This window comes from Aspergillus pseudotamarii (assembly GCF_009193445.1).
Source record: "Aspergillus pseudotamarii strain CBS 117625 unplaced genomic scaffold BDV38scaffold_9, whole genome shotgun sequence".
Lineage (NCBI taxonomy): Eukaryota > Fungi > Ascomycota > Eurotiomycetes > Eurotiales > Aspergillaceae > Aspergillus > Aspergillus pseudotamarii.
Window position 1 is genome coordinate 48,731 of NW_022475023.1, and position 11,220 is coordinate 59,950.

Genomic DNA, 11,220 nt, shown 5'->3' on the forward strand with positions numbered 1-11,220 from the left:
TAATACGTCGGGTGTGATCTCCATAATAAATCTCAAGATAAGCTAGAGTAGGTCTTTATAGATCCATTGAAATTCAGGTCTTCCATATTGGAACTTCATTTCGAGTGGGAGGATGTGAATTGTTGTTGATAAAGCCTATAGTAAATTAAATTTATGCAACTGAAAGGCGGTTAAAGATGCCGCCACCGCCTTTGACCGACCCGCCGCTCGGCAGCTCCCTCTGCATTTAGAGCAGACGCATGGCAAGTGTTTCAACATCACGTCACACCACCGACTGCATACCGTCTAGAACATCGTTCGTCGCCCAGATTGCTCTAAAACACGGTCGCGTTGCCCGATACTACCAGTTGGTGAAATCTCAGATTCTCATTTGTTTGTGGCGGCGGTTAGCGCCATGGTTCCCCAAATCAAACAAGACCCGGACGCGGCATCACCGTATATTAAGCCCGACCCCGACAGCAAAGATGCTGTTCTTGCCGACATTGACGATGATGAAGATCTCTACGAAGATGCAGGCGATCTAGATTTTTCGAACGCTGCGCAGAGCGTATGGCTCTCCCGCATTCCTCGAACGCTCTGGGAGCATTGGAACAACCTCGACGACGATGAAGAAATCCAGATTGGGACGGTTAGGATCGAGGGCCCGCTAAACGATATCAAAAGGGTAGGTGCTGATTATGAATGGGCAGTGCTCGCATCGCGGTCGTTACCTGTGTGCCGTTAACCCTTAGGGCGTTGTCTGACATGCGAATCTTTGTAGGTCAGTTTGCGTATCAATGAACGGGAGGAGAACCACGATATCCCCAAAGACTACCTATTGCAACGGCAAACAATAAACACAGAACATGTCTCCTCTCACTCTACGCAAAATACGTATTTATTCACAGAAAAGGACATTCCCGGCCATGAGAATCGGATGATCACTTTTGGCGAGGCGCGGTCAGCCCTGTACGAGTCGATGAAGCGAGAAGCAAAGAAGAAGGAGCGGAAGAAGAAGTGGGAGCCCTATGTGCGGAAGACAGTGCCTAGTATGTGCTCTTTGGCTGGTTTACATGAGATGAATGAGGGACAATGCTTACGCCTTGACAGAACAAACTGCCCTTGTAGGCAGCGTTTCCGAGGAGTTCAACTGTCTCCCTGTGGAGAATGAAGAGTTCCGGCTACTCTCAGAACAGAAAGTCTTGCAATCTCTCAAACCGAAACGCGAAACCGTCTTCATCGACAAGGTCCCTGGAAAGCTCCTTCAGGCCAGAAACATTCTACCGGGAGAAAAGGGCGCCTTCGTGGTAAGTAGCCCAGAGCCCTTATACACTTCTTCGCTTTACGTTGGTCTAATATCGATACAGCAAGCAACAAAGGCGGCGAAACTCAAGCCTCAAGAAAACAAGACGACGCGTATGCCACAAAACGAGCTTCTGGATCTTATTTACCAGTGCTTCCGAGAGTACAGATACTGGCCATTTAAGGCGCTCAAAGCAAGACTCCGACAGCCGGAGGCATATCTTAAGCAAACGTTGGAGATGATTGGTCACCTTGTCAAATCCGGCGATTTTGCTATGACTTGGGAGCTCAAACCAGAAGCGAAAGAAAGCAGCTATGCGAATGCGTTGTCATATGGTGATGCAAAGGAGGAGATGGCGCCTGGTGCCGATTACAACTTCGACGACGCCTCCGACGAGGAAGCAACACCCGGAATGTTCACAGATAACGATGAGATGCAGTTTGAGAATGTTCCCTAAAGACCATTGGATTTATCTAGCATAAGCAAGGTCATGGCGTTCGTCTTGGGTTCTCTTTTGGGTTGATTTCATAAAGGCCATTCTGGAGTTGTCAATTGTGGGCTTAGATGCCAAACCATAGTATACAAACAAATGCATCAATTCACAAACCAAGAGTGAAACTAGTGTAAAGTTCGAGTAACTCAAATATTGAGTTCTTTGTAAGAGCTATCTAATTCAAGCTACCCTAGTACTCACGTGACCGCACCCGCCACAGGTCAAATCACCTTTCCACTTGCATCAGCATTAACAATCACTACTCTAACTTCATCACGTTCATAACCACACTGTAAAGGACAGAACAAACTTTGTGCATGTGGGCTACTAACTGTGAATGCTAGCCATATTATTTAGTCACCATGACAGAAGACCAGGACCTCATGGCCAAGATCAGCCAGCTTGCTGGTAAGCATACGTGACGCGCACTTAACAATAAGTCTGCCCGCTCATATCAGATAGGCCAGATCAATAGACACAAGACCCAGAATACCCCAACATCAACGCCTTACGGTAGTGATTATCAATCGGGTCATTATGTAGCACGCCATATACCCTCTCGAGGGCGTCCGGGTTGGGCGCCATATCGCGGACGACCGTATGGGCGAGGCCGTGGCGCTGGTCCTCACCGACACCGTACACTCGTTCTCAACAATACAGCGACGCCAGGGACTCCAGGTGGTGCGACACCCTCTACTAACTCTGGGATGGATGTTGATAGCGAGAGTCGATCGACAACACCAACTGGATGGGTTGCTAAGCGCGACCGACACATGCAGTTGATCAACTCTGCTATTTACGACCAAGAAGCGCAGGCGAGAGCGAAGGCTATGGAAGAGAGTCGCAAGGCCAAGGAGAAGAAGAAAGCAGAGATCGAGCAGGCCAAAGTACTCAGATATGCGCAGGGTGTTGGTAGGCAGTATCCTAGCTCTGCCGCTCCCCAGGTTGCTCCAGGGCAGTCGGCGGAGTATCAGGTTTACCTCAACGATATACCTTTCCGTGTCTCACGAGGCGGTAGTAAATTGATTAGAGTGTCTGGTGCGGCTTTCTCTGCTGCCACACTGACCAAGCGGGCTGGCTTACCGTTAGTAGATGATCCGAATACTGTCAATAACACACCAAAGAGAGTAACTATTGCCGGCGTTACCTTTGTTCGGAGCAAAAATGGAAATCTTCACCGTCTTGGTGCGGTTACTTCGAAAAGGTGATTGTACTGCTCTCGCATACTAGGATTGGACACTCACAACAAGTACAGAAAGCCCAACGCGACCAAGAAGAATGAGCTTTGCCGCAGATTCACTACGACCGGTAACGATGATTTCCCTTCGACAAGCCTGAAATTTATTTTTCGACGTCGTTTTGCCTACGAAAACTGTGCTGATCGAAACGTGATTTCTTAGGTACCTGCTACAAAGGACCATCCTGTCTATACGTTCATGACCCAGATAAGGTCGCGTTGTGCAAAGACTTCCTCCAAACTGGTGATTGCACCGCAGGTATAAGTTGCGATCTTTCCCATGAGCCTTCGCCCCACAGATCCCCTACTTGTATGCATTTCCTCCGAGGTCGCTGCTCCAACCCGGAGTGCCGATATGCCCATATCCGGTTGACTCCTGGTGCACCCGTTTGCAGAGATTTTGCAAATCTGGGCTACTGCGAAAAAGGCGCTAATTGCGACCAACGACATGTACATGAGTGTCCTGATTATGCCAACACGGGTGTATGCAACAAGAAACGTTGTCGCCTGCCCCATGTTGATCGTGCAGGACAAATTCGGAAGAACACAGGTGCTAACAAGGTCGATGCCACGAATGACGATGATTCTGATGCCTCTAGCGAGGATGAAGAGTACGATGAAATCGATTCTGATGATGTTGACTCAGACGATCTGGACGAAGATGAGCCGGAACTCATCACAAAAAGAGACGGCAGTAACGATCTTTCGCAGCAGCAGGATTTCATCCGCTTCTAATTGTACATGCCCACTAACTGCACATAGCTGCAAGAATAGTGTAACTGAGGATTTGGTTTGGTCTCGACAGTCAAGAGAAAAAAACAAGAGCGAAACAGAAAAAAAACGAAAAGAAAAGGAAAGAAGAAGATGATGATGGACGATACAAAATTCAGTAGTTAGGAGGTTATCTGCTTTGGCCTTTTTTGCTTTATGCCTTACGAACTGAAGTTTTCTGCTCGCAAAAGAAGTTACCGATACCCATACAGCATGTTTCACGACTTGTCGATTTGTCTGGTGGGTGGAGAAGGCTTGACGATGGTTTGGATTGTTTTATGGGGGGCAATCTACACGTTGATAAGGAGGGACTGTAGTATTACTCGGTACTCTTGACTAGAGATCAGAAATAGATACTAGGATGGTAATGGCACTTCCTTATTTTTCTATACAATATTATTCCGGCCTTGCACCCGCGGGCAAAGCCTGTGACCATGAGCGTGACAAGAAATGCAATCGTCTCAAATCACGCAAACACTAACGAAATCCCCCGTGACCATGCCGCAAGGTTCTCAACTGCATGGAGCTTAAGTTGCATCTTAACCCCCATCCTGAGATAAGACTGGCTCTATAAATATCGCCTCCTCCCCACCCCCAACTTGACTTGTCCCGTAAGGCCTTAATTGCTTCTCGCAGTGTACAAGGATATCCCAAATATACCACATAGCTCTTCTAGCCACAAGTATACCCGATCCTACACCCAAGATGGGCTCCAACAATTCAAAACTGGCCCCTGCCAATAAGAAAAGTAACGAAAAGCCTGCATGCGCAACAACGGCGACTATGAAATTGAAGCAGATAGCATCTGGCGGAGGCAACTTGGACACCCATGATGATCATGAGGCCCGTAAATGACCCTCTTCCCTCCCCCACCTTGTCTATCCATGCCCAAAGCAGTTACAAAAATAGTTACAATGGGCGCTGATAAAACTAGCACCTCCGTACAATGCGGAAGACCGGGCGAGAAGTCTCGCGATCCCGCAGTTGAAAGACTGGGAAGAGCTTCTCCTGAGTTCCGACAAGGTACATAGTACATACCTATTACCTTGAACATCGAAATAGGGAAATGCTACTACATTGATTGTTAGATATCTAATCCAAATGCTTTACTTAGAACCGTCTGGCTATTCTTAGTTTCGCCACCAATCCCTATTCGCAGATTCTTACCAATCAGTCTGCTGTGCAGGCTGTGGATAGGCCAGTTTTCAATGTCAAGATCCCGTTGGAAGGCGCCCCGATCACGAATCAGCGCTCGTCAGGCCGCTGCTGGCTGTTTGCGGCGACGAATGTCTTCCGCGTGCCACTTATGAAGAAGTATAACCTGAAGGAGTTTGAGCTCAGCCAGGCGTATCTCTTTTACTGGGATAAGATTGAGAAGGCCAATTGGTTCATGGAGAAGATCATAGAGACGGCGGACGAGGATCTGTCCAGTCGCTTGGTACAGAAGTTGCTCGAGGACCCCGTCACGGACGGCGGCCAATGGGATATGGTGGCGAACCTGGTGGGCAAGTATGGCTTGGTGCCTCACGACATCTACCCAGATAACTTTAGTGCCCAGAACAGTGCGAAGATGAACTGGCTCGTGACGGTGAAGCTACGCGAGCATGCGTTGACACTGCGGCGGTTGGCGCAAAGTCAGCCCGAGAGACTGGCGAGACAGAAGGATGAATTTCTGAAAGAGATCCACTCCCTGGTGACTATCATGTTAGGCCCGCCACCGAGTCCAAAGGAGGCATTCCACTGGGAGTACTATGATGCCGATGGCAAATTTCAAGAAGTATACGACAGCCCGCAGGGATTTGCGAAACAAGCCTCTGCACAACTGGCCCGGGGAGATGTTGATCCCCGCAGGATGTTGAGCTTGGTTAATGACCCGCGGAATGAGTATGACCGATTGCTGACAGTCGACAAACTGGGTAATGTTGTGGGGGGACGTCCGATTACGTACGTCAATGTAGACATGAAGGTGAGTTCCTACGAATGAATACTGTGTTTCAAAGGTGACCAACGCATCCCCAGACAATCAAAGCCGCTGCGATTGCAATGCTTCGTGCAGGGCACCCTGTTTTCTTTGGCTGCGATGTTGGAAAGTTCTACGACGCCAAGCTTGGGGTGATGGATCAGTGGCTGCTGGACCTCAGTTTGGGATTCAATACTACGCTGCGCATGGATAAGGCACAAAGACTGAATACCGGCGAGTCATCCATGACCCATGCAATGGTACTGACAGGCGTTCATGTCGAGAAGGGTCAACCAGTACGATGGCGGGTGCAGAACTCCTGGGGTGAAGCCGTAGGAGACAAGGGTTGGTTTGTCATGGCAGATGAGTGGATGGACGAGTTTACGTATCAGGCTGTGATTGACTCTCGGTTCGTTTCAAAGGAGGTGCGAGATATTCTTAAACAGAAACCAAAGGTCTTGCCACGATGGGACCCGATGGGAGTTCTTGCGTGACGAGTGACCAATCCTAGAAGTATACGATAGTTGCAGATCTACAATATTCTCCGCCATGGAGCATATCTGAAGGACAAAGGAGGTCTAGGAGATTTTACCACATGTTCACCCAAGCAGATACTCTGCTGCTTCGCAGTAAAGAAGCCACATAATGCGGTAAGCTGAAACTCGACAAGCCCGTCAGTGTTGCTCCGAGAAAACATGAAACAGAGTCTAAACCTGAATTTGCGTGTTCTGAGGCATCACCAGTGGTGCCACAAGTTGTCGAACTTGTCAAACTATGTGACTCACACCCTCACTCCGACTCTGCTGCACCCCATAGGCAAGGTACACACTCGCCCAAGGAAACGTCTGAGTGTCCGTCAATCCGTACGTCCCTATGCAAGTCCTAAGGTAGGTAGGATCCCATGGTGATCTGATCACCATCTGTGCCTGATGACCCCCTGTACGATTATTGGCCCAATCAAATCATGGAGGGTCAGGAAAAGCCAACCGGCCAATGGCAATGATTCCTTCAACACCGATATTTCGTCGAACCGATGAGATATTCGTGGTTAGCTTCTGGGGAAGATGGAGCTTGGATCCGATAGGGAGATATTCGAGAATATTGCTAGGATCCACAGTGCTAATTTCGCTTGTGTTAATATCTGACATAATGATATCAGCTTCAAAGAGAGACATGTTCTGGTGGTCGACGTTGACCGCCGTCTTGTACCGATGTACTCCGTACTCCGTAGATCAAAACGTATTTTTAGGGTTTCCTGCTCGTTTAGGCCTCTCTTATCCAAGAGATTACTAAAGCAGGATACATCTGACAGGTAAAATCTGAGTACTCTTCACTCTTGGACATGCTAATATCTGAGTAATGTATCTTATCTCCACGGTTCCATACTCCTGGTCTCGGTGGCTTGCTGTCGAAAAGCATAGTAATTCTGTAGATCAAGCATGGTATGCAGATTCCCATGTTGGGCAACAAACTGCACCATGCACACGAGTCTGAGCATAAAAAAAAAAAGTCAAAAACGCTCTGGACCCACTGCACTGGTGCCATTTGACTGGACCTGTCCGTAAGCTTCCCGAAAATGGTAGAGAAACCGCGAGATGTGGACAATGTCGGTATCAGCGGTATAGTTGATTCTCGAGTCTCGGCACCGTCTCTATTTGATTCGGTCTCGTCGCAATGAGGCGAGAAAAAAATAGGGGGGAGGGGGGAGAGGATCCGAAACCTTCTCCCAGAATGATGAATTCTTGCATGTAGTAAATTGCGACTGCCTACTATTATGGAGCAAGTCACGGGAGTATAGCAGAGTGACTGCGGTCAACTCCACCAACGCCTGCATCGTGCCCTACAATTGGGTCGATCACTCTCCTTCACCGCCAGGATGGCCATTTCTGCATCGTCATCCTCATGGAACATACCACCCCCCCAACCTGGAAGGCTAAGAGTTATTTTCGTTTTTTCCCTTCCAGCTCAAGGTAATAGTTACGGAGATTATGCGATGACAAATAAAGGAGAGAAAAAAAATAGCATCGCATTTGAGTCACATGTAACTGAAAAGTGTTCCTGAATGGTACGGAGAAGTGATACAGTATACAGAACGACCGAACGAGTTGGTACAAACGTAAATTTTGATTTGCCTATGTCGAGTTCTGCTATGTTTCAAAGAGTAGGGCCTGGAATCCGATTGGGTTCGTTCCGTTTCTATATCCCTACCTGGCCTTTGTTGTCGGTTCCTGATTTGCATTTTGGATATCAATCCTGGGCTCCGGCAGTTTGGCACGAAGGATTCGAACAACATGGCCGGCTGCATGCAACGGCCGTAGGGATGGTACAAGACCCTTCAGTGCCTTCCTCTCATTTGATTTGTTCCTAATTTCTTTCTTTGAACGCCTCTATACGCATTTCACGCGATTATCGCGAGTAATCCTACACCCTCAGTAATCTCACCCCAACCGTGCGAGGTCCAAAAGCTCGGACAATTGTTCCCAGAGAAACGTGGCAGCAGCGTGCGACTTCCTCACCATCTTGCCTCATTACCTACATCTAAAACTAGTAGTTCCTATTCTCCATACCAATGCACGCACGTACACATACTACCCCATCGAGTCTAGAGGACTGTCAGACCTGAAACACCCATGATGTAGTGCACTACCGGAAGGGGAAATCGTCCAGAGAAGCAGACGGTGCTTCGAGAAGACCACAAGGGGAATCTGGAGTGAGTCATACCTACTGCGTTGGGGGATGTGGGTCAGCTCTTCCTCTTTGTTTCGTCTCATTGAAGGAAACTTTCTGTATTCCCTGTGGATCGCACTGCTTTAGTCGGCCTTAGCTAGTACCTTAGGCTGCCCATGTTATAGGTAGCGTTGACTTTCCTGTTAGGTCGTGTGCTAGTACTCCGTACAGTAGGTAGCTCCATTACGGGTCAAGAGGAATCAAGAAGGAAAACTGGGTGAGGAGAATCTGTGGATCGCCGCTCTGTTTACTATTTTCTACCTGATAGACGGATACAGAGAACACGTTTTCCCTTTAGGGTGGTCAGGAGTTGATATTCGGTTGGGGGCTATTCTCATTTGCAATTGTTTTTGCGATTTCGGCCGAAAAGTGGTTTTTTCACTATGAGTCATATGCAATTGCAAGAAACGGATGCAATTGATACTGATGGGAAATTGTAGTACTACGTAGTATAATCTGAGAATAATTATGATGTCAATTGACTTTTTGTAATTCAGTGGTGGTTTGCTCTAGTTTTACCCGGAGTAGAGATTGTTTAGTAGTTAGTGTAGTAGAAGTATTAGGTAACGGACGCAAGGGATAGTTAACAATGCCAAAGTGTTATAGGAGAACGTGACTCTACAGCCCCTCCAACCCTAATCCAAGGTCTGTCTATCATGAAGTACTACGTACTACAAAGATTGGTCTCAAACTGCATGAGGGCCGCTCCGTTGCTTCGAACTAGGGTCACAGCTCTAAGCTAGTCATTGACCAAGGAGAGGAGAGGGTGAGCTTCAACCCAAGCTCGCCTTGTTTCTCTGCATGAGAACCATATCGCGCGAGTTTGGCCGTTATTTTACTATAGGTACTTCCGTTGGAGAGTTGGTTCCCCGCAGAATCGCAAGCAGTGATGCCTTACCTGATTCAGAGCTGCTAACTTAGCATCGAGGATGAGTCAATGACGAGTCGGTTGTTAGGCCCATTTTCGTCTCAAGGGCCGGTTCTGCTGATGCTGTTTCATGATGCGATCGCGATGCCCTCCGGTTCGTTTGAATCGGTGAGGGGGAGGGGGTTCGCCTATAGAATCAAGATTTATCGTTATTACTCCCTTGTGTCGTGGTTAATTCTATTCCCATTATCGAGGTTTCTTGCTTCATGTATATTTTCTTAATATCATTATTATGTTTTTTACATAATTCTGGCCGGGTGTTGGTTATCTTCGGTGTCATCCAATCTGATCTGTCTGTGCTTTCCTGCATGCCTCTGCTTCTGCGGTACATACAGTGTACTAGTACTGTCATCACTCAAATCGTGCGGGAAGCACAGGTGTTTTGATGGAACGGGCGTCAGTGACCTGCGGACTAACCGAAAAAGCAAAAGGGCCCTTTCCCTCATCGGGTGGATCACTGGATCTTCCCCCGGCCCGGCCCTACTGTACCACAGATGAAGGCAGCAGGGAGGCAAGGATGTGCCCAGTAAAGCAGTCATATAGGGAAGTGTTGATCTATCTGAGGGGTCTACTCTCAAGATGCAACTCTTTAGAGCAGCCCGACTTGAGCATCACCAGCCCGTGGCTGATGAAGCTGGAAATGATTTCCTCCAGCTCGTCACAAATGGTCACACTATGTATGGGAATGATTGGCCGTGATTGACCGAATGATGGGACACTTGATACAGTATTGTATGACATTCTTGTCCATCTGATCATGGCCAAAGCCCCTCCCTTTCAGGGTTCCGACCCTCGGACGGGTAGACGTATGTATCATGGTACCGTCATGTAACCCGCAAGCCAATCTTATTCTAAAAGTCGATCATGGGATGATGGGACGATGGTGATGCGCACAGACAGACCTTTTTTGGGCATCACCAGGGCCAAGAACCCAAGATATGTAGGCAAACGGGCCCAGGTACCTATAGTACTTCATTGCTTCGTGGAGGAAGGGAGGTTTCGGATGGTCTGGAGACTCGTTCTGTACCTTACCAATCATACTGTTCTGTTTGTTCTGAGGAACTTGTGTGCCTGAGCCAGGCCGGTACGACCGCATCCGGTACCTACAGGCTGAAGGTTGCGAAACTTGAACGGAGGGCAACCCCGTTCCGTCAACTGGATTGGGGGATTGGGGAATGGGGGGAAAGAGAAGTCCATCTCGATGACTGTCCGAGGGGACTGAGAGTGAAGAGGATTCGATAGGCTATCGATAAACGATGGTTCTCGGCCCCACTGACGGTCATTCCATGGTTCGGATACCGACTACTTTGGAAGTACCAGTACTAAGACTACATACTACTCCGTAGTTAGCAGGTCCTGAGAACTACCTGTATCAGGATATCGGCTATTCCGGCTAGAAGTTGCCTCCGGAGATAAGAACGAGGGGCTTCAGTGGAAAAGAAACTTGGGGATATGCCTCTATATACTATCATACACAGAGTACACACATACATATGATATCAGATTATGTTCTGTATATGTATTTGTACATACAATGTACATCCTCCCTACTCTGTATAAAGGGCAATGTAGTAGTGGTGCATTGCTTGCATGGAGGGGTATTGCTTACACATGAGAATACTGGTAGTAGGCACTATGTATTACTGCTATACCCTCTTTGTACTAGTTTGTCAGGCTGCTAGTCTGTGGGAATCCGAGTCTCCCTCTCTCTCTCTCTCCTCTACCCGCCAGGCCCTGACCGAGTACTCATTCGGTACATCTAGGAAGGGAGTGACTTCCACGGACACAGTAATCCACGGGAGACGCAAGTATCGATCAGTCA

General features: G+C 48.1%; 3 protein-coding genes across 3 annotated transcripts; all 3 read left to right on the forward strand.

The window, feature by feature from the left end:
* Nucleotides 1-221: 221 nt before the first annotated feature.
* On the forward strand, nucleotides 222-1,890 carry BDV38DRAFT_238199 (transcription factor IIF subunit TFG2). The gene is made up of 4 exons (XM_032053659.1): nucleotides 222-664; nucleotides 761-1,028; nucleotides 1,090-1,286; nucleotides 1,347-1,890. The coding sequence occupies exons 1-4, from the start codon at nucleotides 395-397 to the stop codon at nucleotides 1,737-1,739; spliced, it is 1,128 nt and encodes a 375-aa protein (XP_031917008.1). The 5' UTR covers nucleotides 222-394; the 3' UTR covers nucleotides 1,740-1,890.
* A 155-nt stretch (nucleotides 1,891-2,045) lies between these two features.
* On the forward strand, nucleotides 2,046-4,157 carry BDV38DRAFT_238206 (CCCH zinc finger protein). The gene is made up of 4 exons (XM_032053660.1): nucleotides 2,046-2,183; nucleotides 2,238-2,979; nucleotides 3,031-3,083; nucleotides 3,176-4,157. The coding sequence occupies exons 1-4, from the start codon at nucleotides 2,138-2,140 to the stop codon at nucleotides 3,745-3,747; spliced, it is 1,413 nt and encodes a 470-aa protein (XP_031917009.1). The 5' UTR covers nucleotides 2,046-2,137; the 3' UTR covers nucleotides 3,748-4,157.
* A 135-nt stretch (nucleotides 4,158-4,292) lies between these two features.
* Nucleotides 4,293-6,256, forward strand: BDV38DRAFT_217597 (C1 family peptidase). The gene is made up of 4 exons (XM_032052732.1): nucleotides 4,293-4,630; nucleotides 4,718-4,806; nucleotides 4,898-5,749; nucleotides 5,803-6,256. Exons 1-4 carry the CDS (start codon nucleotides 4,489-4,491, stop codon nucleotides 6,235-6,237), a joined length of 1,518 nt encoding a protein of 505 aa, XP_031917010.1. The 5' UTR covers nucleotides 4,293-4,488; the 3' UTR covers nucleotides 6,238-6,256.
* The last annotated feature ends 4,964 nt before the right edge of the window (nucleotides 6,257-11,220 follow it).